We start from the raw sequence: 22,770 nt of genomic DNA, 5'->3' as shown, positions 1-22,770 counted from the left end.
GGGAATAGTGTCTAAGCTTCAAGCCTCTGAGTGGCGTTTAACCTTGGCAGTGGTTGACTGGTATTTGAGGGCCGCATTGCAAGTCATTATTACCCCTTTTTCAACGAGCCCACATAGTTAGCAATTTAAGATGTCAGACCCTTTACAACATTCAACATTTGGGAGTTAAGAAGTTAGCTAGAAAGCTAGGCTAACTAGCTTTCACTTGGAAAGTGGCAGCTGGTCAGCATTAGATAGCTTTAGCTGGTAGGTGTATATTTTTACCTTTGGACAGAAACACGGCAAGCCGTTTCCCTGTGCTCCCAGTCTTGATGTTAGGTTTACTTTATGCATACTGATCGCACAGATATGAGAGTGGTATCGATCATCTTATCTAACTCTTGGCAAGAACGCGACTAAGCGTATTTGCTAAAATGTCAAAACTATTCCTTTAACCTCTGAGGATGTATTTTTCAAAACATCGAAAAATGACACCTTTGAACCTTGTGTTTAATGGATAGAATACTAGTGTTGGGCAAATTACTTGAAAAGGGAAATCAATTACTCATCATATATTACTCATTGAAAAGTACAGCAAGAGTACTAAGTTACATTAGTCGTTACTCTACGTACTTTATTCAGCACAACGGCATCTGAGGTGCCTTGAAACAACAAAACCAGGTGTGTCCATCCAACTCCTGTTAAGCAAACAAGCCAACCCCCAAATTGTCAAAGCAGAGCATTACTGGGATTAGTTAATGTACTGTAATTGCTGATTTTCAAATTATAGTCTGTTACACTACACATTACTTAAAAAAGTATTCACATTTCTGTAACATGTTAAGTAATAGGTTACTGCCCAACACAGATATTGAACATCTGCATTAACAATGATACAAATGCGCAGACAAACACAAACAATATTGACAAGACCATAAATTCAAAGGCAAATTAGAGCCTACTTACACAAATTTTAAGTAATACATTGCATAAATTTAATGAAATTTCCTTGAGTGAGCTTTTACGAGCTCCGGCCGACTGAACGCCATTTCACAGGCTGAACATTTATGGGGTTTCTCTCCTGTATGGGTCATTTGGTGTCTCTTCAAAATACCTGCACTTTTAAAACATTTGTCACATGTCGGACATTTATACGGCTTTTCCCCCGTATGCATCCTCATGTGTGCAGTAAGGTAATAAGACTGCACAAACCCTTTGCCACATTCTTGGCATATGAATGGCCTCTCCCCGGTGTGATAGCGAGTGTGTATCTTCAGCTCCGATGCCGATCTGAAACTCTTGCCACACTCGTTGCATGAGTACGGCCTTTCCTCTGTGTGGGTCAAATCGTGTCTCGTCAAAGAGCTCGCACTTCGGAACAGTTTGCCACAGTGGGAGCATGGGTAGCGCACACCGGTGTGTATTTTTGCTACGTGGAGGTCCAGGCTTCTTTTAAGTGCGTAAGCTTTTCCGCAGTGCTCGCAGCAGAAGCGCTTCTCCTTGGCACTGCTGTGACAACACAGCCTGTGGATTCTCAGGGCGGCGTTGGACTTGCAGCCTTTGCCACAATCCCAGCAGAGGAATGGAGCCTCTTTTGTGTGAGTTCGGTCGTGTAGCGTCAGAGCAGATGCATAACTGAATGCTTTCGGACACTTTGGGCATTTGAAAGGGAGATCGCCTGTGTGGAACCTTTCGTGCCTGATCAGACCTCTTAGATCTGTGTAAGTTCGTTCACACAAAGTGCAGGGAAAAGGACCTCTGAAATCATGCACTTCAACATAGTGCTGGTTGAGGTCTATGAAACCTTTAAAACTCTCACCACACTTAGTGCACGGGCGAGGCTTGTGTCTCAGATTATGTGTCTTGAGTCTTGCCGTGTCTGGGAATGACCTGTTACATTCCACACAATACAGTGAAGTATTGGTGGGTTTGTGTTTATGTGTTTTTTTCGGCTTAAAGCCCTTCTTGCCCCTCTGATTACCCTGATGAGGTTCCTGGCTCTGCTCCTTTATGTCTCCTAACTGGACTTTGCTGCTGGCTGGCTGGAGATCTTGCTCAGTGGGAAGAGGTACTACCTCTCCAGAAGGAGCCTCCACTTGTTTCTGATTTACCAGAAATTCCTTTTCATGAGTCCTAACGTCTGAAGGTAGAGTTCGGAGTTGGCCACAAACTCCCCCCTGCTTTGGGTCTTGAGTGTTTTTGTCTTCAAGTACCTCAGAGAGCCAGTTGTGAGGCTGTTGCACAGTCATTTGACACACATTTAACTCATGTCTTTTCAGGTCATACTGGAACTGAAAGCGTTTCATACACCTCGAACAATGGAATGGTCGCTCTCCTGTGTGGGTCCTCTGATGCCGTCTCATATCTGATGCACGACTGTATGTCTTTCCGCACGTGGGACAAGTCTTGCTGGTTGATGGAACTCGAGAATCCCCCTTTGATTGCTGATTTTTGGGTGTAATTGAAACATTTTTCTTCTTTAGACCTTGGTATTGTCTGACTGGTCTTTGGGATGTGATCACAACAGGTGCATACAGTACAGGTGACAGCACTACATTAGATACATTGATGTTTTTTACTTCTTCAATCATTTTGCTGGTACAGACCTCCTTGCTTTCTTCTTTCTTGCAGTTTTTGGTCTCACAAGAGCTCATGACTTTGTAATGACTGTCGACTGTGGTTCTGACTAACGCCTGAACTTGCTTGTCCTCTCTAATATCCATCATGGAGTCTTCAACAGAAGGATTATTCTCAGTGGTAACAGTCTCCTCAGCAAGAATTTCAACATTATAACCTACTTGGACCTCAACAGCACAAGAGTCTACATTTATTTTATCCACCGCCAAAGACTCAACATGTTGAACAGCGTATGAGCTCTCATCCTCTACTCCTTCTTCACTGTTAACGAAGGACCGATTCTTCAAACCTCTGGTTTCTGTCTCTCTCCTTTTTGGTTCTTCGCTTTCTGTCTTTACATCATCTGCGCTTTTTCTCAGTGTAGCAGTCTCCACTGACAGTTCTTTGTTGAATGCGTCCATGTAATCGGTTAACACATTTGCTTCTAGTGGTGTTTTTTCTTGTTCTGTCAAGGCTTTTGTCAAAGGTGGCAGACAGAGAGCTGAACAAATGCTGGCACCAACTGTTGGATTATCTGAAAAATGTAAATACATACAGTTACCACTAGCTAAACAGCCAAGTGCCTTCACTGATATAACTGTGCTGTGACTTTGTAACATTGTTGTCAGTTTTCCAACCAAACTGTACTGCATGCTTACCACTTTCATTTAGTTGACTGAGATCTTTCTGATATTCCAGAAGAGATTTAAGTTCCTGAGACTGACAGAAAGACTTCACACATTCGGAAAGAAGTGAAGGCACATCGCTGAGCATACAGGCAACCTGCTCATGAGAAAGATCATATCAGTGGGATTGTTAAACATTTTGGGAAAAATTCTTACTTGCTTTCTTTTCGAGAGTTAGAGTGAAGATTGATATTAGTTTTATGATGTGTGTATCATGTACAGAGCTGGAGTCAGGACGTGGTTAGCCTAGTTTAGCTGACTGTTAGCAGACTGGAGCCAAGGGAAAACAGCTAGCCTGGCTCTGTTCAAAGCTAGCTAACTAGGATGCTATAGTGATCCCAGGATTGATTCTCTAATCTGGTATCAAGGTTCATTTATTTGTCATTTTACAATACAGGGTTGCACAATGAAATGCGTCTCTGATGTTTTCTGCCATGCTTGAGAATTTTTTACAGAAGTCCTGGTAGGATCGGAGTGTAGTGTTAGCTAAATAACACAAAATTAACCTTTCCACAGTTTTTCTCATAACTTTCGTGTTCCGTGAATTCCAGAATCTTATTGGATGCTTGTTGTCGAGGTAAGCGTATTGGGGGTCAAAGTTCTAATTAGTCGAACTTTGGCTGCTTTGTGGTTACTTACTGGAATCGTTCCTTGATAAACAACAGTTTATCCATCTGCCCAGAACTGTGCAGCATCTATGACTATAGCGCCGGTTGCCAAATACGCCAATGAGCACAATAGAATAAGTCTCTGTACAGGCACAATGGTACTAAACCTGGCCACCTCACTGTGCCATCAAGACTTTGTGGTGCTGCGCAGTCATTGTGCACATCTGTGACTGTAGAAAGAAATAGTTACAGCCCATAACTCCCCCTAAAACAACCAGACATTGTCATACAATGTGTTAATTAGTGAGCTTTATAGGTGTTGGTGTATTTCTGAACTTTGGACAGAGTCAGGCTAGCTGTTTCCTCAGTTTCCAGTCTTTGTGCTAAGTTAGGCTAACCACTTCCTAACTCCACCTCCATAATTAATGCACTGAAGTGAGACTGATATTTATCTTCGTATTTCCAAAAAATTTTAACTATTCTTTTACGTTTTAGTGCTGTAAATTTAATCCAAAAATGTCTTCCCTGCACAGTGTGCTAAAATGGTAGGTTACCTGTTTAAGATTTGGTACAGTAAGTAACTTTTCAAGCTGCAAGAGGAATATTTCCACAAGCATCTGTATATCTTCGGAGTACTTGTCTCCAAATCTCACTGGGAAAACATCCTGAAATTGAGCAAGTGATCTTGGTGAACAATGATTAACAGTTTTCAACAGAAAGGATAAAAATATCTACAAGCTCAAAGTCACATGACTAGAGACGCCTACCTGGAAGAAGTGCTGCCTCTCCTCCTGGTCTTTAATTAGGGTGTGAATAAGACCAAGGAGGTTTGATGCAGACAGTCCATCCCCTGAATCATTCATCTATGATATAGGGCAAAAGTTGGTAAGTTCTGGTTGCCATTTAATAATAGTAACTACGCAGTGCATGAAATAAAGATAAATGTACCTCTGTGTTCCATAGTGAAGTGATAATATCCAAGTGTGGCTGAATGGTCTCAAGGTCTATCATCTGCTCTGGGCGACACAACTCCAGTGACAGCTGAAACCAAGAAAAACTTTGTAACAGTGGCACATTTGTTACATTTCAGCCTTACACGAAGAGTTGCACTGCATGTAGGTTGCAAAAGGCCACTCAATAGCTCAGTATTCTACCTTCCTCATACAGTACCTGAGCCCGAAGGCCAAGGCTCAGCAAACACCTTTGTCTGTGACTAAGAAGATCTGGCACAATCTCGGTGACTGCTGTCACAAGGTCATCCAGCAGCCCATAATTGGCCACAACTTTCTGCTGGACAGTTTCCCAGATTGCTGCAGAGACCAGCCGAAGCGGTGGGACCAAGAGGCGCAGACAGGACAGGGGCAGAGGGGAATCTAGATCATGAAAGATAAATGACATGAGACGTTTAAAGAGTAATGATGGAGATAATACAGAAATATCTGTAAGCAGGAGAACCGGAGAACTGGTATTTTAAAACAGAAAGTTAGGAGGTGAAGAAGAAGGTCTTTGGTATTCCTGAGACCAATCTCTTGATGCAAATAATATGATGCCAAATATAATTTGGTCTGTTTAATTGACAGATGTATCACCAACAGCACTTTATTTGCGTTTGTTATTAGAGTTTCAACACACTGCTTGCTACAGCCCTTAATGTTATACTTTACTGGAAGACAATGACAAGCGAACCAAATAGAATATCTTAACTTTTCTCGAAATAGGTCTTTTTAATCACATTGTATGCGTGCCGAATTATAGTTTCAGACAGTCCTTGAATTGTATTTCAAGAGCGACGTACGTCTGGAAAAGCCAGGGGTGCCTTAATTTGACAGATTCTGAACGGTGTTCGGCGTGTCATGTTTGAATAAGAGAGGCACGGCAAATACCGGGGCGACGTTAGAGTAAACCGTAATACAGTCCAGCAGCAGGCCTGCGCAATACAAAACATAGCTAATAGCACGAATTAACTCATGTATTCAACCCGGGAAGAAAGATTATGTACTGACTCATTAGAATTTTCAGTTTTTTGTTCAATACGTTACAAGACGGATATAAAAGAAACAACATTTCACACCCAATGTAAAGTCAGTGGGATACTGTAAACGTCATGGAACGAGGCCACGGCGATGATGTCACGATAAAAAATGAATTATTTCTGCGAAACGTGACTGCTACCTGTCTTCTCAGAAATGTGATGCATATTTCAGGTTCACCAGTTTTGTACTCTCCTCAGCAAAATAAATAGCAACAAACGATGAAGTTGCAGTTAAAGCCAAACGAACGAAGAAGCATTTAAATAGTTCCGGGGAAACATTTAGCGGTAACTCAGGAAGTGCAGAGTAGGCGGATGTGACTTTTTGTTGTCATAATGGGCAGAGACCATACAGGTGAAAGACTATCTGAATGTTTCTAAAGCACGAAAAGACAATGGATTTCCAAGACTAAGATGGCGAGTAAATAGCAGCTGGCTTTCTTAAATCCACCGCACCCTAAGGTTTGTTTGTTGTAACTGGAGACATGCTCTGGCGTGTTGGTTTACAATTGGCTGCCATTACCTTCTTTATCATCATCTAATATTAACTACATCTCACTGCTGTCCGCGGGCCAGTCTGTTCGCTTCCTCAAGACTGCAACCTGCGTCTGTCAACTTTCCTACTCAGGCTTGTTGTTGTCCATTATGTGTCATCTACAGCTGAGGACACTGATTTTTGTAGCCTGGGTGCTGGGTTACATCGCCTTTCTGCTCTCCGTCAGGAGGATGTGGACGGGGAAGTACGTCCGAAGTCCACTCGTCCGTTCGCTGTTTATGGATATGGTGAGCGAAAGTGAAGCGGCCGCGACTGAGACACATGAGGTATGAAAGTTAATAATCAGTCCGGTAGATGAACTTGCATGGTCAGAATTTGTGCCCGTTTTGAGAGAATAACTACAGTCAAAGCACATGTGAAGACTAGACTCATGTGTGCACTTTCCCCAGTTAGCAAGCTACAGATAGATTAGATTTGTCACATTGTTAAATGGAATTTGGCATGAGGCTGGCCATGTATTTAGACCTTCACGTTCTGTTTTTAGATTTCTTCTCTAACACATTCCAGTCTCACATTTTAGTTGAGAAATGATTTGTCTAATTTGAACATGGATCCTGGATGGATGGATTCTGGACTTTCTGGTAGACATGTCCCAGTGTTTAAGGGTAACTGGCACCATGTCTGATATGTTTTCCAGTCCTACTGTGCTCCCAATTGAAGTTTTTCACAGCTGCAGATACCTGGGTATTGTGATTAATAGTAAACTGACATCGCTGGAATAAGAGCTCCCTTAAGGTTTTATTTGAGACATTAATAAACATATCCAATAAAAATCCAAAATCCAATAAAATATAAAGAACACTCATTTACGTGTAAGTGGGTGCCATAGGTTAACTAGACACTAGAGGGCAACAAGAGCTTAAAAAATATACAATGAATCAAATATTCATAACATATACATATTAAATATACTGTTTTTCTAAATATGTGTGTATATATATCAAGTGAAGTATCATGATTTGTTTTGGCTATTATACATACAGCTATCATGCCATGTGTACAAATAGTTCCTAGGGGGAATCTGGTAACTACGTAGGCTAGGATCATGTGCGTCAGAGGCACAAAGAAACATATATACAGTTACAAGATAAGCCTACAGGAAATGTTTGATCCTCATTTAAGCCTTTAATGTACAAGGTGTTGAGGAAGTAGATCCAATCCAAGTCTCCAAATTTCCCGCTGTTAAAGCTCCTTCAATTCTCACTTTCTCTTCAATTTGAATTGTTCTTTAACTTTTCCTGTTTCCTGTGGCTCTAGTGGTACCAATGCTGTCCTGACCTGCTTGGAGAATCAGTGCAACCCCTGTTCGTCCAGAGCCACCTGGACTCAGGCACCAAGGCTTTTCTCAAGCGGAGCGTGGAGAAGTCTGGCTGGCTGTTCACCCAGCTCTACCACTCTTTTGTATCAACAGTCCTCAGCCCTCTGGTCTCCCGCACTTCCATCAATGGGTGAGTAGTACAGACGCATCTCCGTCTCTGTTCCGCCTGCAGTGGATCGTCCGTCCTCTGACGTGCTCTCTGTCTCAGGTTTCTGGGTCGTGGTTCTATGTTCGTGTTTTCGGCGGAGCAGTTCCAGCGGGTGCTCCGGATCGGCCCAGAGTGGAGAGCTGAGAGACTCCTGGACCTTGGAGCTGGGGATGGAGGCGTCACAGAGGTGATGGGAGCCCATTTCAGAGAGGTCTATGCAACTGAGGTCTCATTACCCATGAAATGGCATCTTCAGAGGAAGAATTACAAGTGAGTAGTAAATCACAAAACTGTTTTTGTTCAGATTTCAACTCGAAACTCCCCCCATGTTTATCACTTGTTTTTGATAAATTCAGTGTGATGTACTGTATATCCCACAGCACTAATTCCATCAGTACAACAATAGATTAGTGTCATACTCACCATTCTGTTGAAAACACTATTTCTCTTAAAAAAGAGAAGCTCCGAGCGGCAGAGCCCTGAGGAAGATATAACTCTGTTTAGTACTTTGTCAGCGTCTTCCATCAGTACAGCAGCATACTCACCACTCTGCTGCTCGGAGCTTCTCTAACAGAAATACTGCTTTCATTCACTAATTCATTCAAGTCGCTTCCACTTTTCGACGGTGGTAAGCTGCCGCCAGTGAAACTCAATTGTTCCTGCACAGATATTTCAAATAAAAAAAACCCAGTGGCTTCGGGTGTGTAATCCCACAGTTTCCCAGTGGACTTTTAATTTGAAATATCTGCAGGAAGAGTTCCATTGACATTAACTTGACAGTGATTTTATAAAAAAAAAAAATAATAAAGCAATTGCAATTAATTAATGAGAGAAAACAGTATTGAGAAACTCAGAGCAGCAGTCTGGTGCATGATGTGACTCTGTTGTACTTTGCCAACTCCCCCCACTTTTACCTGTTGTCTTGCTAAAGTCAGGATAATGTACATACACCAGTCCAACAACAGAGCCGCGACATGGTTCCCAGTAGGCTTTTAATTTAAATAGTTGCGGGAAATTTACAACAAACTGCAGGTGAGGCGATTGAAATGAATTGGTGAATGATGTTTCTTCTTAAAAAGAGAGACTCCGAGCAGTAGAGTGGTGAGTAAGACATGATGTTGTACTGATGGAAATAGTGCTGTGGAAATCTATTATGCTGAATTTACCGTGTGAGGTGAAGTTATGGTATGCAACTTACAAAGCAGGGAGATTTCTTGCATCCTTAAAAGTAACTTATTACCATCTGAAAATCCTGTTTTTCTGTTGTGCTCAGACTGCTGGGTATAGATGAGTGGCAGCATACTGGTTTTCAATATGATGTGATCAGCTGCCTGAACCTGCTGGACCGCTGTGACGATCCTCTGCATCTCCTGCGGGACATCAGGCGATCGCTAGTTCCCGGCACAGGGAGACTCATCCTGGCCGCAGTGCTTCCCTTCCAGCCTTATGTGGAAGTCGGTCAGTTGGGAATCAGTGATGATCTATGATTTCATATACTTCCTCTGTGATCCAAATAAAAAAAACAATCTCTGTATTTGTTCTTAGGAGGAAGATGGCAGCGTCCCAAAGAACACCTAAAAATAAAGGGGAAAACATGGGAGGAGCAAGTAACCAACCTGTCCAATGAGGTTTTCCAGAGGGCGGGGTTTGAGGTGGAGGCTGTGACCCGGTTGCCATACCTCTGTGAAGGGGACATGTATAACGATTACTACGTTCTCGATGATGCAGTTTTTGTTCTCAAGGCCTCAGAGGATAGTTCAGAGTCTGCTCATTGAAAACCAAATGCACCGTGGGACTGACGGAGGCCCTTATTTCGCTAACCTAACTTTATCTCAGTAGGTCGCCCCTGGACGGATTTTAGTGCAAAATTTCATAAGCTTCATTCATAAAACACAGTATTTCTAAATGGTTTAGAAATGGTGAGTCAGGTGTGAAGCTCAGGTACTGTAGTTCCTCCATTTACCAGCCATCTTGTGTGACGGTGATACCTCCTACTTTTTAAGCAAAAAAATAACTGAACGGCAGTTTGCCTATATTGAAAATCAAAAGACATATCACCATGTTGTAGGTGTTCGTTCTATAAAGTCTGTTATTTGTGGGAAGTGTTTACTGATAGTGTTTCATCATTCTGTAATTACTGTATATATCAGTGGAAATAATCATGAATTTTTGTTGAATCTGTACTTGAATTTTACAATTTTTTTTTTTTGCATTATTTTCCCCCCACCCGTTTTGCGTCAAGTCCCCCCCCCCTACTGTGATGTGATTGGCTATTACTTGTTACGTCAACGCGTCCTTGTGATTGGATGCTAGCTGTGAGCGCAGCTGTCCCCTAGGCTGATCGAGATCCTGGGTGCTCCATCGCCTGTGACTCATTGCGTTAATTTTCTAGTTGGTCTTTAGTGCGAAATTGGAAAGATCTGATTAGTTAATTTACCACACTGGCACTAATACTTCTGACCGGCCTACGTTCCGATAATAAGCATAGTCTTTTCCCTAGGTAAAATAACAAATGTTATTTAAACTGAAATGCTTTAAGTAATTTTGCCTATTTCTTTTTTTTTTTTATCGTGTATATAGTTCTCTAACCCTTTTGTTTTTCTTGATGGCAACACATGGCTCAAGATTGAGTGTAATATGCTCATCGAATAAAGTTATGGTTATGAATACATGATTTGCTGGGAAGCAAATGTTATATGAACAAGGGGTTAAATTGCGTAGAGTTAAATTGAGTTGCCTCCCCTCTAAATATATTTATATTTGTATTATTATTATTATTACATTATCGTCAACGTCAGTAGTGTCAGTAGTGTTGCTAGCGGGACTTGCCTAAAATTTGACAGAAAAAGCGGTGGAGCTAGCGTCCAATCACGAGGTTGTAGCAAAGTAACGAGCTAGCCAATAACAGCACAGTAGGGTGGGACTTGCAAAACGTGTGTGTGTGGGGTAGGGGGGGGGAAATAACGCAATTTTTTCAGTGTCTAATGTAAAGGACCAGTGTATGCACACACTTGATTTAACCACTCTGAATTGAACTTCTTGAATATTAATGTTACTTTTTTTAACTTGTTATTAGTGATGAATATGAGGCCTTCCTAAACCAAGCCTATGTAACTTACGTTAAACAGCGGCTACTGGGGCCACCTGGGGCCACAAGTGGCTATTACCGAATAATGTTTAAAGCTGCATTTATTTTTTTTATTTATTTTTTTTTAATAAATGTTTTTGCTACTAGGGGGCTAGAGGGCACCGTAACTAGCTGAAAACACAAACTTGATATATTATCAATACAAAACAACAAAGTTGTTATTGCAAACAATTTCATATTTACACATACAGAAGCACAAACAACACTAGCATTCATCTGGAGTCGTGTTTCTGGCCACCTGGTCTCCGCCAACTCCTGAGAGAAATATCAGGCTCTTGAGCTGCTAGAATTCTGCCCTACATTCATCAGTTAGTTGCTAACTTTATCTGCCTGCTGTTTTTAGCTGAGACTGCTCCTTGCTGTGGCTGGAAATGAGTCTTATGAGAGTGAAGCGATCCCGTACTGACAGTCTCCGTAGAGCTGGGGGGGGGACTGCAAAATTGGGTGGTAATTCCCAGTGAGTTTGTCACTATGTTAATGTGAAAAATACTGATTAGTGCAGCTTTAATGCTAAAACATGGTGTAACCATAGCATAAGTAGAAAAAAAAAAAAGCCATAAAGATGCCAAACTGACTCAGTGACGTGAGTTGCACAGCAGTATCTAGCTGGAGTTTGCTCATGTCAGCCACCATAAGTAAGGCTGTAGCAGCAAAGCCCCTGAGTGTATTGAATTAAGCAAGAGTGCATTTTATTGCTTTTGAATTCAACGTTTTATTTGTAAGAGGAAGATTGTGTTATTTCTAGTTTCAAAAGTTACATGCTTTACATCAGTGCTGTGCACCTAGGATGTTACTGCACAGCGGACTATTCAAAAGGTGCCACAATGAATGCAATATTTGTATTTAAAGAGTAAAATGGGTTCCAAAATAAAACAATATACATTATCTTCGGCATTTCTCAGCTCTCATTTTTCCCTGTCACTAAATAAATGCGATGTGTAATTAGTTGAGGAGACCAGATACTGTGGAAATGTCAGTCTGAATTACAGTCAGTTCATAGCAGTGGTTCCAAACAGAGCTCAAGGGAGTTCCGGGGCCCTCAGTCAAATAGGGTTTAGTTTATCTTGACTCATCTTCACTTTCATTCACTTCACTTTTGCACAGGGATTGAAAGTTTCACTCAGACCACTGACTTCAGTGGCTAAAAGTGTTGTAGAGCTTAACTCAACTTGGAACTGACAAAACACTATGTGTATTGTGTGAATTTGTTCTGCTGCTTGTAGCTGTTTCACACTTTATACATATTATGCATTTGCACTTGCAAAATCAGCCACAAACCAGAATATTGGAAGTAGACTAGTTGTTTCTGGATATAACATTTCTGCACTTCTGTGATAAAACATGAGTTATGTTTTAGTTTCAATTAAAATATCTGTTCGTGTGAAGTATTTTCTGGTACATTTCCTTGTACATGAGCTGAAAGAGGAGACTCGGATGTACTATCTTTTCCACAGACCTTGGAGGCAGCATTCATATAGCTTAATTTATGCAAATGAAGCATCCTTCTGTTCTGATTGGCTGAGCGCACGCGCGTTTCTCTTCTTGCATTGGGTACGGTTGTCTTGGCCACGTCCCCAAGCCACGTCGCTCTTTGCTCGCCATTTTCCCATTTTCTGAAGCCACAGTCAGTCTAATCTAGTGTCACGGTGCCATTCATCACTGTCAGGTTATAGAGTAATCGTTACCGGAGACGAACTGAGCTCTTTAGAGTCTTAAATCGGTTTACTTCTGCTGGAGCTACCATAAACATGAACATTTTCAGGCTAACCGGCGATCTCTCCCACCTAGCAGCCATCATCATCCTGCTGCTAAAAATATGGAAAACCAGGTCTTGTGCCGGTGAGTAGTCATATACCTTTATGTACAGTTTGCATGGCCCCCTGTCTTGCACAGAATGTTTCCTGGTATGTAAATGTAATTTACAGTTTAACCAGACGGGAAAAAAGGTGTCTCCTGTTTAACTTCCACTGTAGTTGGAGCTCATTCGCCAGTTCTGCGTTCTAACGTTACGCTCTAGTAACGTTAGCTTGCTGGCTAGCTAGTCATTTCTGAGACTGCCACTGTTAACGTTACTGTTAAGAACATGGCTACGTGCGATATGAAACTTGATAAATGCTCTGTCCAGCTAGCAGTAGCTGTCCTGCAAATGTTAGCTAACCGCTAGCCTTGACAGTGCAGCGGGCCCCGCAATAACGTAAGGTGGGGACCAGAGGGCCACAGCGTTTGTCAGTTTGGTATGTTGGGCCTCGTTATTTTAATTGTTGGGGTAAACTGTGCTAGTTTCGCGCTGGCCCACCGTTATTCCCATACGTTACGTTAGCGTGACCTCTCTGACGTGGCAGCATCGAGTACTCCAAAGTTGACAGTTGGAGACGCAAAGTGAGTCACTGAATACATGTTTCTGCATTTGCCCAGCAGGGTTGCATGCAGCATTATGACGATGTTTCCCTGCTCTTCCAACGGTCAAAGGTTAGGGCTGTATTACTGCAAGACAGGCAGTCACCTGAGTTCTGTCATTGCTGCTGTTTGCTTGAGATTAAACCAGACAGCTCTACATGCTCTAGTGCTCTAAACATTTGCATATTGGACTTGAGTGTCAATACCAGAATTTAACCAGCTATGGCTGTATATCAGATGTACTGTAACTGACAGCACTTTGCTATGTTTGGCTACTAATGATGCAGTAAACAGGGATCATTGCCCCCCCCCCTCCTAGTCTGAAAGTGGGTGTGACTGAGGGGGACTTGTTGTCACTTGCCAACACACCAGACAAACAGAGAGGCTTGCTACAAGTGCAGGTGAGGATGAAGACACTGGAGTGCAACTCCAGCAGACATTCTCAAACCTACAATGCCAAATGCTTATTAGAGGGCTACACTGTAACTCTGTGGCTCAGGAGGTAGAGCGGGTCGTCCACTGATCAGTGTTGGCAGTTCGATCCCCAGCTCCTCCTGTCCACATGTCGAAGTGTCCTTGGGCAAGACACCGAACCCCAAATTGCTCTGCATGGTAGCTCGCTGCCATTGGTGTGTGTGTGTGTGTGTGTGTGAGTGACTGGGTGAATGAGAGGCAAATTGTAAAGCACTTTGGATAAAAGTGCTATATAAATGCAGCCATTTACCATTTAATATCACACGGTCCTAAAAAGTACCAGGGAATGTCAGTGAAACTGAATAATAAACCAACAATAAGGTTTCCATTTTCTAGATTGTTGCTGTTTTCTTTAAAATGCCACTCGTTGAAGTTTAAGCACAACAAACCAAATGTCGTTTTGTGTATTGTACCAGGGTGAGCCATAGCTGCTAAGTCACATCAAAACTGTCTGGATGGATAGATTGCCCTCTAGATAGATTTAAAAAAAAATATTGTCTCCTTACAGGTATATCTGGGAAGAGTCAGGTCCTGTTTGCCTTGGTGTTCACCACTCGCTACCTGGACCTACTCACCTCCTTTATCTCTCTCTACAACACCACCATGAAGGTGAAACACTCACACATTGCTCCTCATACTCATATCCTGTAGTATTTTTTTTTTTTCCCCAAGCACTAAACACACAGTGTTGAGGCTTAACTAGTACACAATGTCGACACACCTGTTTGCTGAAGGATGACGTTGATGTAACAGATTTGTGTGTGGTTGCTGCTTGATTGTATTCATGGCAGACAGTACACACCGGGACCATGAATATTAACTTTTCATGTTGCGGATGCTGTTGTCTGTGTCTTTCAGTTAATTTACATCGGATGTGCGTACGCCACTGTGTACCTGATCTACATGAAGTTCAAGGCGACTTATGATGGGAACCACGACACGTTCAGAGTGGAGTTCCTGGTTGTCCCCGTCGGTGGCCTGGCTTTCTTGGTTAACCATGACTTCTCTCCCCTGGAGGTCAGAAATACTGCACAAACATACCCTGACACCCCTTTCGTACAGCAGAGATGCTTGTGTTTCTGAATGTAACCTCCATTTATATCAGACAGCTGTCACAGGTCAATCGCTGGTCGTCACTGTAAGCAGAAACACCAGTCATACGCACATTTACATGACATCATTACCAAATAAAGTTTCACTTTTACTTCTCTCCTTCTGTCTATATGCACACCTCACTCTTTCTCTCCCACGTGTGTGCTTTTTGTCTCTCCCTCCCTCTCTCTCTCTCTCTCTCATTGTAATTTTAACTGGAAATTGCAGTCTACTATCTGCACACAACTGTAGCATCTCATACTGGTAAATTGGAACTTCAGCTGCAGTTCAAACAGTCGTAATCCAGAGCAGAATTATGTACAGGTACGATCACAAGCTTATACAATGTCATAATGCGTTGCATTAGCGTACCATTACATGCCACGCTAATGCAACGCATAGCCTACACTCTCTGTTGCATTGCATGTCCTACTTATAATACATGACACACACCGATGGAGGCCATTGGTGCACCTAGACCTGAAACTTTACGCAACAAAACTACTTTGCTAGTGCCCCAACAGGATTCCTGCACGTAGCCATAACTTTCAGTTGGAGATGATAATACATCTCTAGGACAAGTATGCAAATGTATTTGAATTGAGTCAATATATATCAGTGCTGTTTTTTTCCCTCTCAGACATCTACCTGCCATTATTTTTCCACCAACACTCTGTCTTCCCCTTTGTTTGACCCAGATTCTGTGGACGTTCTCGATCTACTTGGAGTCGGTGGCCATCCTGCCCCAGCTTTTCATGATCAGCAAGACCGGTGAGGCTGAGACCATCACCACGCACTACCTGTTCTTCCTGGGACTCTACAGAGCCCTCTACCTCATCAACTGGATATGGAGGTTCTACTTTGAGGGATTCTTTGACATGATCGCCATCGTTGCTGGGGTGGTGCAGACCATCCTCTACTGCGACTTCTTCTATTTGTATGTAACAAAAGGTGAGTGCTGCTGCATTTGCGTTTAATTTTATTTTTATACACAGTAAAACTGTGAACGGGTTTTCTCTTGCTCTGTTAGTTGGTTTGGTATTATGTAATGCAGAAAACACAGACATATATATATTTTAATAAAGCCCCAGACCTGCCAGACATCACAATGCATTTCCAGGCCAGTATGCATGTTAACATTCAAATTCTTAGCAGATTGCTGTGCAAGTCACGTAATCTAATAATAAATACATTATTTAATATTGACAGTACAGAGCTGTGTCCTCCGTTTACCCTATCTGTGAGTGTCCCGACAAGGACTATTACGCTCCTCACACCATATTTGTATTGCATTTTTTTTTTTTTTTTTTACCAGTGTCCTGCCAACTATATTAACTTTTTTCATGTATGTAGCCGTATCGTTGACACTTTTTGGAAGCCTAAGTATCGACAGGTCGTTATTATGCCTGTATTTGGAGAGCAGGCAGACTTAATCAGAAGATGGAAAGAAACGGCTCTTTGCTGGTAGACATCATAGAGATAAAACTAAAAAATAAATGTTTTTTTGCACCCACCCCTCGTGGTATTCAGCTTTGCAAATAGTTTCAGTTTTATCTAGTGTGGCGAAGTCTGAGATTTCTGCCTCCACCTCAATACAATGAAGCTGAATGGAATTTCATTGGTGCTACTCACAACATAAAAAAATGAAATGTAAGACATTCAACAGCACCACCTCTTTCCAGAAACAATGTCCCAGTTAAGACCGGGTTATACTAGAAGAGAACTGCTTCGAATGGCCACACACATTTTCAGACAGTCTCTCCTGGAAGACATTCGTAGAAAAAAAGCCGTGTTTCCACCAAACACTTTCGGTACGGTACCCTTGAAACCCGTACCTAAACCCTAGAACTGTTTTGCGTTTCCACCGCAGACAGAACACTTAAATGTAGGCGGGTTGTTACCGGGGCCTCGGGGCAACAAACAGAGAGACTTTTCTTGGTCTTGAGAAGCTGCAGCATATATTAATTTAACATACACTGTACATTTACTGCCAGATTGACAACTAACCTTTTCCTACACTCACATTCACCGCCATTTTCTGCTGATCACTCTCTCCCTCAACCACACACTCGATACGCACACACGTTTCGTGTTCTTTCTTCTCGGTAATTATTTGTATATTATCGCAACGAGACACGCTTTGTATGAGAAAAGGCCGCAGGCTGCAAGACAAAAGACGTGTGCAGGCGACGAGACGACTCAGTCGCTCTGACTCTCTCTAACCAATCAGTGGTCTGCGGTGTTTTAACTCCACCCTTTTAGTATCGGCTCAGCTCGCTTGGAACCTCAACAGAGGGGAAACGAAAAAATCGCAATGGAGTTGTTCTATTGGTACCACAATGGAAATGCGAAAATAACCGTTCTAATGTGTAACCAGCTGAACTGGACTGGGCTGCTTGGTGGGAGCGCGGCTATAGTTGTGTTAACAATGAACAAAGAGAGCTAGAGAGAGAAGTTCAAACCTTGGCTAATCTCTCACCTCCACACAGCCGGCCAATCACTGCGTGAAGTGGGTGTAGATGACGGATTGTCGGTTTCGGAAAGTTACAGAAATGGTCGGGCACAGACCCCTAATTCGACCTCAGATAGGGGAGGAGGTTTCCGAAGCTATTCAACCATCCGACAAGCACATCTGATGGAGTATACTGGCCCCTTTACTCTGGATAATCCACAGGCCTCACTGTGAACAGTTTCCATTGGAACTACTTTTTTTTTTATACCAAAGAAATAGTCCCTATGTTGGGAGCACCACAAACAAAATTCCATTCACCCCCATTGTATTGGGGTGGCAGCAGAAGTTTTGTAGAGGTGAATATCTCAATATCCCGGCATGGTGGTTCCCAACAGGGGCCACCTAATGAAACAGAGGTGCCATGAGATGTTTAATAAGAGAAACAAGGAAGATGAAACATTCCTGCTACATAAAATGTATTTTTTATGGTTTTTCTTAAGTCCTTGACTGGAGTTTTTACCTCTTCAGGGCTCTAAAAACGATTAAAAACGAAGGAAACTTCTTTCTTGGGTTTATTTGCTCACAGCTCATAGACAGAGCATTGTCTTGCTCTAAATGGTTGCTAGCTTAAACGGTTGGGACTATCTGCATGCAGTAAGAAAATGTGTTTTTGTTTTTTTGTGAACCCGCCCTGGAACCAGGTTGATGACGACCTGTAGGTCCATCAGTCTGTTTTCTTGGTATTAGCATGCTGTCGATCTGTGATGTGATCTTTGTTAAACATGAAGTCATCCTGTCTTGTTTCAGTACTGAAAGGAAAGAAGCTAAGTCTGCCAGCTTAAGTGCCAAAGAGGAGTGTTTTTGGCAGACTCATAGAGGGGGATCAGAGGGGAGGAGGAGTGGTAGTGGACACCTCTGACAACCCCCACCCCACCCTCCACCACCACCACTTCCTCCTCTTCCCCTCCCACCAGTGTAAGATGCCTGAGACAGAGAGCGAGTGGGAGCGGCTGGCTGCACCTTCTCCTGATCCAGAATCAGTGGAATCAGAACACCTGCAGAGGCTGGTCCAAGGCCTTCGGATTTCTGTTTGATGCATCTTGCCTTAACTTTTTTTATTACTCTGTATAAAGGAAGAAAAAAAGCGAGAAGTTTTTTTTACAGAAAAATGTGTACTCTGACGATTTGACACATTGGTGAATGAGAGCTGAAGATGTAAAATTGCCGGCCTTTGGCATTGTATGATATTTAAGCGGACTTCTTGTGGTGGGATATTATTGACTCAAGCATTTGTAATAGTATTTGCAATCAAATTAAATGTGCATTATTTTTCCTGAATCAATTTGGGGAGGAATTTGTTCAGTCCTCATAACTTTGGTGGTCAAATTATTCGTGTTTTGCTTTTCTATTTTTGACCACTATGCATTCCCATGTACAAAGACTATTTTAGTTTCCCTTGCCCTTACTGGAATATAAATTCAATATAGATAGCCATAATTTAACATTTCTCTTTTGAAAAAAAAAGAAACTCATGAGTTATATTTGTGTTCAAATGCCTTCAAAAGTGACCGGTATAAGTTGCTTCTGTGTGTCATTTTACTTCTCTGTATTGAGCAGAATGCTTAATAGGAAACAACACAGAATGAAAGCAAAGGGTTGAGAGGACGCCATTGAACTCTCATCACTTTAAATGGCTTTCTTCATTTGAATACCCCATTCATTACCCAATGAGGACAGTATCGCTTGTATAAGTATACATCATTGCTCAGCCCATTTATTTCAGATGGCTCCTTTTTAAATGTTAGAGATGAGTGAATTCACTGGTAATATGCTGTATGTGAATTATCACAACAGAAACGGAAGTTTTTAATTTTTCTTTTAGGTGCAGATATATTTATTTTTTATCTTCTTCCTGGTTTCCAATAAACAGTCCGTAGAATTTTTCACCTGTTGTGCATAATTTTAACAGCAGAATTAAATCTCCCTGTCAGAGATGAGCACAATCGTACGGACGCTGTTACACTGAATCCTAAAGACATATCTGCTTCTATTTTAGTGTTTATGCAGATCATTCCAAGTTTCCTTTTAAATTCTTACCAGAGCTTTTGCATGATGTTGCCACCACAAATAAAGACTTTATGGGAAACATTTGTCTCAATGCTGTGGCTACAATGAAGTTAAAAGAATACTTCACTGATTTAGCAAAAAAAGAATTTAGAAAAGAAATGCTAAAAACAATACAGCAGTACCAGAGATAGCATCTTTTTCATTCCACACATTCTTCCTTATCAAAACTGGTGCCTACATTACCCACAATCAAACTCAACCACCGACAGTTCCGTCATAGATGCTGGTGTGTTATGCTAGTAGCGGTCAATGTATCCTTGAGGCTCTAGCTTCAAGCAGAGATGAGGAGCGGGCTACAGAGGTCTGGTAAACACTTCTTTCTAACAACACACCCCCAGATTTGTTTTATTTTCAAACTAAAGCTCCATCTCGACGCTGACTTAAGTGACATCACTTGAGGCAATTTATCGGTTTTCAAACAGCTCCCTCTAAAGCCACAAAAGGCTTTATGCAAGACATTCCATACGCAGTAGCACTCCCCAACACTTGAAAACACACTTGGATGTGTAAAATCAGTGGAGCTCCCCTTTTAAGGAAATCATTACAGCTGTAAAAATGCAATCTTGAACAATCCTTTAGTGTTTACGTAGCAACTTTAATGCCAACTTAGTTTTACATTTTGTGTTATTAACACCGTTATTAACTGTCGCACAGTTGAAAGCGGAGTATGGTACAGTACAGACGTGTAATCTATGAAGAAACAGATAAAGCAGGTTGTGTTCTGGCTTACAGCAGAATTTTTCAGTCCTTGGTTTGGACCGCGGTGTAGTCTGTTGATATGAATACAAGGTTGCAGGAGACTCTGAAGACTGATGTACTGTGTTTGTATTTGTGTGACACACATTTTCAATTAAAATACATCAAAAAGGTTCAAAATATCATTTCTTTCATTCCTTAAAACAGACTATAAAAGTATGCAATTTTGAAATTGACATGACGTGCACGAAGTGTATGGAGAGAATCTATTCACGGAGGACGTAGGGAGTCTCAAAACTCCACACACAAATGGAGCCAAAGCCACACATTGGGTGATCCATGATTCGATAATCTGTAAACAAATACAATAAAATATCAAATGTTTTCAAACATTTACATGCACAGGAAACATTTAAAAAGCAAATGTTAATGGATTAATAAACTTTAAGTTTAAGGAGATATATATTATTGACATTTGTTCAAGTTAGGTTGTATTTGTAAAATAGTTTTACTTTTTTTCAAGTTGGGTGGTATTTGTTTGTGGCTCGTTCAATATGCATTTGTCACTACTTTTGAGGCTAATTTCCCTCCATACAAGGGGCCAAGTATGGAACCCCAAAGTGTTCAATATTGAATAAATAAGTTTAAAAAAAAAGACATGAAATCATCAAATCAATAAATTGGTTAAAATATATAAATGAACCAACAATTGTGAAATGATTGAAAAAATTATTAAAAACTCATTATTATGAAATGTTATTTCATCATACATTTTTATAACAGTTTCATTGGATATTTTTATCTCATAATATTTTTTTTATTTCAATATGCCCTTTTTCAAAAGTCTGCTCTGCAGTCTGCGGCAGCGGATACCTCTGTATGGCTTGCCAGACGGCAGCAGGGTGAGCAGGCTGTGGCTGGGGTGGGTGCTGTCTCTTAGTGTCCTCTGGGCCCTGTGCAGGCACCTCTCCTCTCCAATATCACTGATGCTTGGTAGACGGGTACCAACGCTGCTCTGGGCGGTTTTGATCACCCGCTGCAGAGCCCTCCTGTCCTGGGCCGGGCACATCCCAGGCCAGTTTGTAGTGTTTCCATTCAGGATGCTTTCTATTGCTCCTCTGTAAAAGTTAACAAGAACTTGGAATTTTGCCTTATAAGATGTCATTCTTATAAATAAGAATGCTGAAATAGCATTGTATAATAATTAGAGTTTTAATAATTTCACAAATAATTGCTTCATTTATACAGTTTACACATTTTATACATTTGACTATTTATTTCATATTTATTTATGTAATATTGAACACTTTGGGGTTCCACAGACAATGGCCACTCTGATTCGCTACCAAAATAGGTCACACCTTTATGTGAGATTTATACTCACATAAAGATATATATATATAGCAAAATTACCAAAATACATCCCCCTTGTTAACCTGCCATCCCCCCTCTCCATCCCCTAGTAGCAGAGAGAGTGCAGGGCAGTGGGGTTGTTTAGCTGAATATGTTCTGAATATAGTCTAGTCTGCCTGACTCATTGATCCTTTATCTGACTGAGGTTTGAGCAAGTTAGAATATATGGCCCCGACCATGGCTCTGAAATATGAGTAGCCTAATTGTGCTGTGTAGTGATAAATCCATGGTGCTGAAGTGCAGACGGATTTGTAATTGGACTTTGAGTCCCGCCCTTCTGACACTTTCGTCTTGGATCTATAATATTCTCTAAACTATATACTATAAATACTCAATTCTATACTATACTGTAGCCTATATAGGCCTATTCAATTAAATTAAATTTTATTTATGTAGCGCCAGTTCATAACAGAAGTTATCTCATTGCACTTTTCCTATAGAGCAGGTCTAGACCGTACTCTTTATAATATTAAAACAGTCATGCACACGTCTCCTAACGACACCAGTGCACTTTCACTTACATGCACACAGAGAAGCAATGCCTGAGCCCTAATGTAGGCTATGGAGTCCGGGAGGGGACATGGACGATTTTTTTTAAATAAAACGCGCGCGCGCTTTAGTATAATGCGCGTGCGAGTTGTACAAAAATACGTCTATGTCCCCTTCCGGGCTCCGTAGTAGGCTTTTACTGTGAAGCTAAACGAAACTCCAAACACATGCATCTTGTGAGTCAGATGTATGCTCCGCAATTAAACACAAGTCAACTTTGATGCCAGCCTTTCGCGTACAGTTTCTATTATTTAAGTCCATGTTTCATTTAAGATCGACCATAAACATTGTCTCACACTTGCTTGTCAAAGGTTCCGCACATTATAAAGGCTATACTCCTCCAGCATTATTAAACACGTTAAAAGATTACTGTAATAGTGATATTATAATACACTGTGTTGGATTAGACGCTCAAGTGGGTTGGTCGGGGCTGGAGTGTACAACACTTTACGTGACGAGCTTGGAACCGTTGACCCGGCCAA

General features: G+C 41.5%; 3 protein-coding genes and 1 long non-coding RNA gene across 7 annotated transcripts; 2 read left to right on the top strand and 2 right to left on the bottom strand.

Annotated features, from left to right (window-relative positions):
- Window positions 1-596: 596 nt before the first annotated feature.
- LOC122867827 (zinc finger protein 93-like) lies at window positions 597-6,578 on the bottom strand. Of its 3 annotated transcripts, none has more exons than XM_044179102.1 (7): window positions 6,442-6,578; window positions 5,044-5,262; window positions 4,838-4,930; window positions 4,657-4,752; window positions 4,444-4,554; window positions 3,255-3,378; window positions 597-3,130 (listed from the first exon to the last, which is right to left on the bottom strand). In XM_044179102.1, exons 2-7 carry the CDS (start codon window positions 5,050-5,052, stop codon window positions 975-977), a joined length of 2,589 nt encoding a protein of 862 aa, XP_044035037.1. In that variant the 5' UTR covers window positions 5,053-5,262; window positions 6,442-6,578; the 3' UTR covers window positions 597-974. The 3 variants fall into 3 exon arrangements, with proteins under 3 accessions (XP_044035037.1, XP_044035036.1, XP_044035038.1); XM_044179101.1 differs by lacking the exon at window positions 6,442-6,578 and adding an exon at window positions 6,062-6,200 and having other exon boundaries at window positions 5,060-5,262; XM_044179103.1 differs by lacking the exon at window positions 6,442-6,578 and adding an exon at window positions 5,685-5,952 and having other exon boundaries at window positions 5,060-5,262.
- mettl9 (methyltransferase like 9) lies at window positions 6,226-11,973 on the top strand. Of its 2 annotated transcripts, XM_044179112.1 has the most exons (6): window positions 6,226-6,380; window positions 6,579-6,740; window positions 7,732-7,922; window positions 8,001-8,210; window positions 9,214-9,398; window positions 9,486-11,973. In XM_044179112.1, the coding sequence occupies exons 2-6, from the start codon at window positions 6,645-6,647 to the stop codon at window positions 9,713-9,715; spliced, it is 912 nt and encodes a 303-aa protein (XP_044035047.1). In that variant the 5' UTR covers window positions 6,226-6,380; window positions 6,579-6,644; the 3' UTR covers window positions 9,716-11,973. The 2 variants fall into 2 exon arrangements, with proteins under 2 accessions (XP_044035047.1, XP_044035046.1); XM_044179111.1 differs by lacking the exon at window positions 6,226-6,380 and having other exon boundaries at window positions 6,564-6,740.
- A 681-nt stretch (window positions 11,974-12,654) lies between these two features.
- On the top strand, window positions 12,655-19,649 carry LOC122867834 (ER lumen protein-retaining receptor 2). Its single transcript, XM_044179113.1, has 5 exons — window positions 12,655-12,927; window positions 14,468-14,568; window positions 14,818-14,976; window positions 15,750-16,002; window positions 18,311-19,649. The coding sequence occupies exons 1-5, from the start codon at window positions 12,837-12,839 to the stop codon at window positions 18,343-18,345; spliced, it is 639 nt and encodes a 212-aa protein (XP_044035048.1). The 5' UTR covers window positions 12,655-12,836; the 3' UTR covers window positions 18,346-19,649.
- On the bottom strand, window positions 19,014-22,584 carry LOC122867835. The gene is made up of 3 exons (XR_006376004.1): window positions 22,261-22,584; window positions 21,200-21,444; window positions 19,014-20,678 (listed from the first exon to the last, which is right to left on the bottom strand). It is a non-coding gene; the product is annotated as an uncharacterized LOC122867835 (long non-coding RNA).
- Window positions 22,585-22,770: the final 186 nt, after the last annotated feature.

This window comes from Siniperca chuatsi, linkage group LG20 (genome assembly GCF_020085105.1).
Source record: "Siniperca chuatsi isolate FFG_IHB_CAS linkage group LG20, ASM2008510v1, whole genome shotgun sequence".
NCBI lineage: Eukaryota > Metazoa > Chordata > Actinopteri > Centrarchiformes > Sinipercidae > Siniperca > Siniperca chuatsi.
This window is presented reverse-complemented; position numbering and strand designations above follow the sequence as displayed.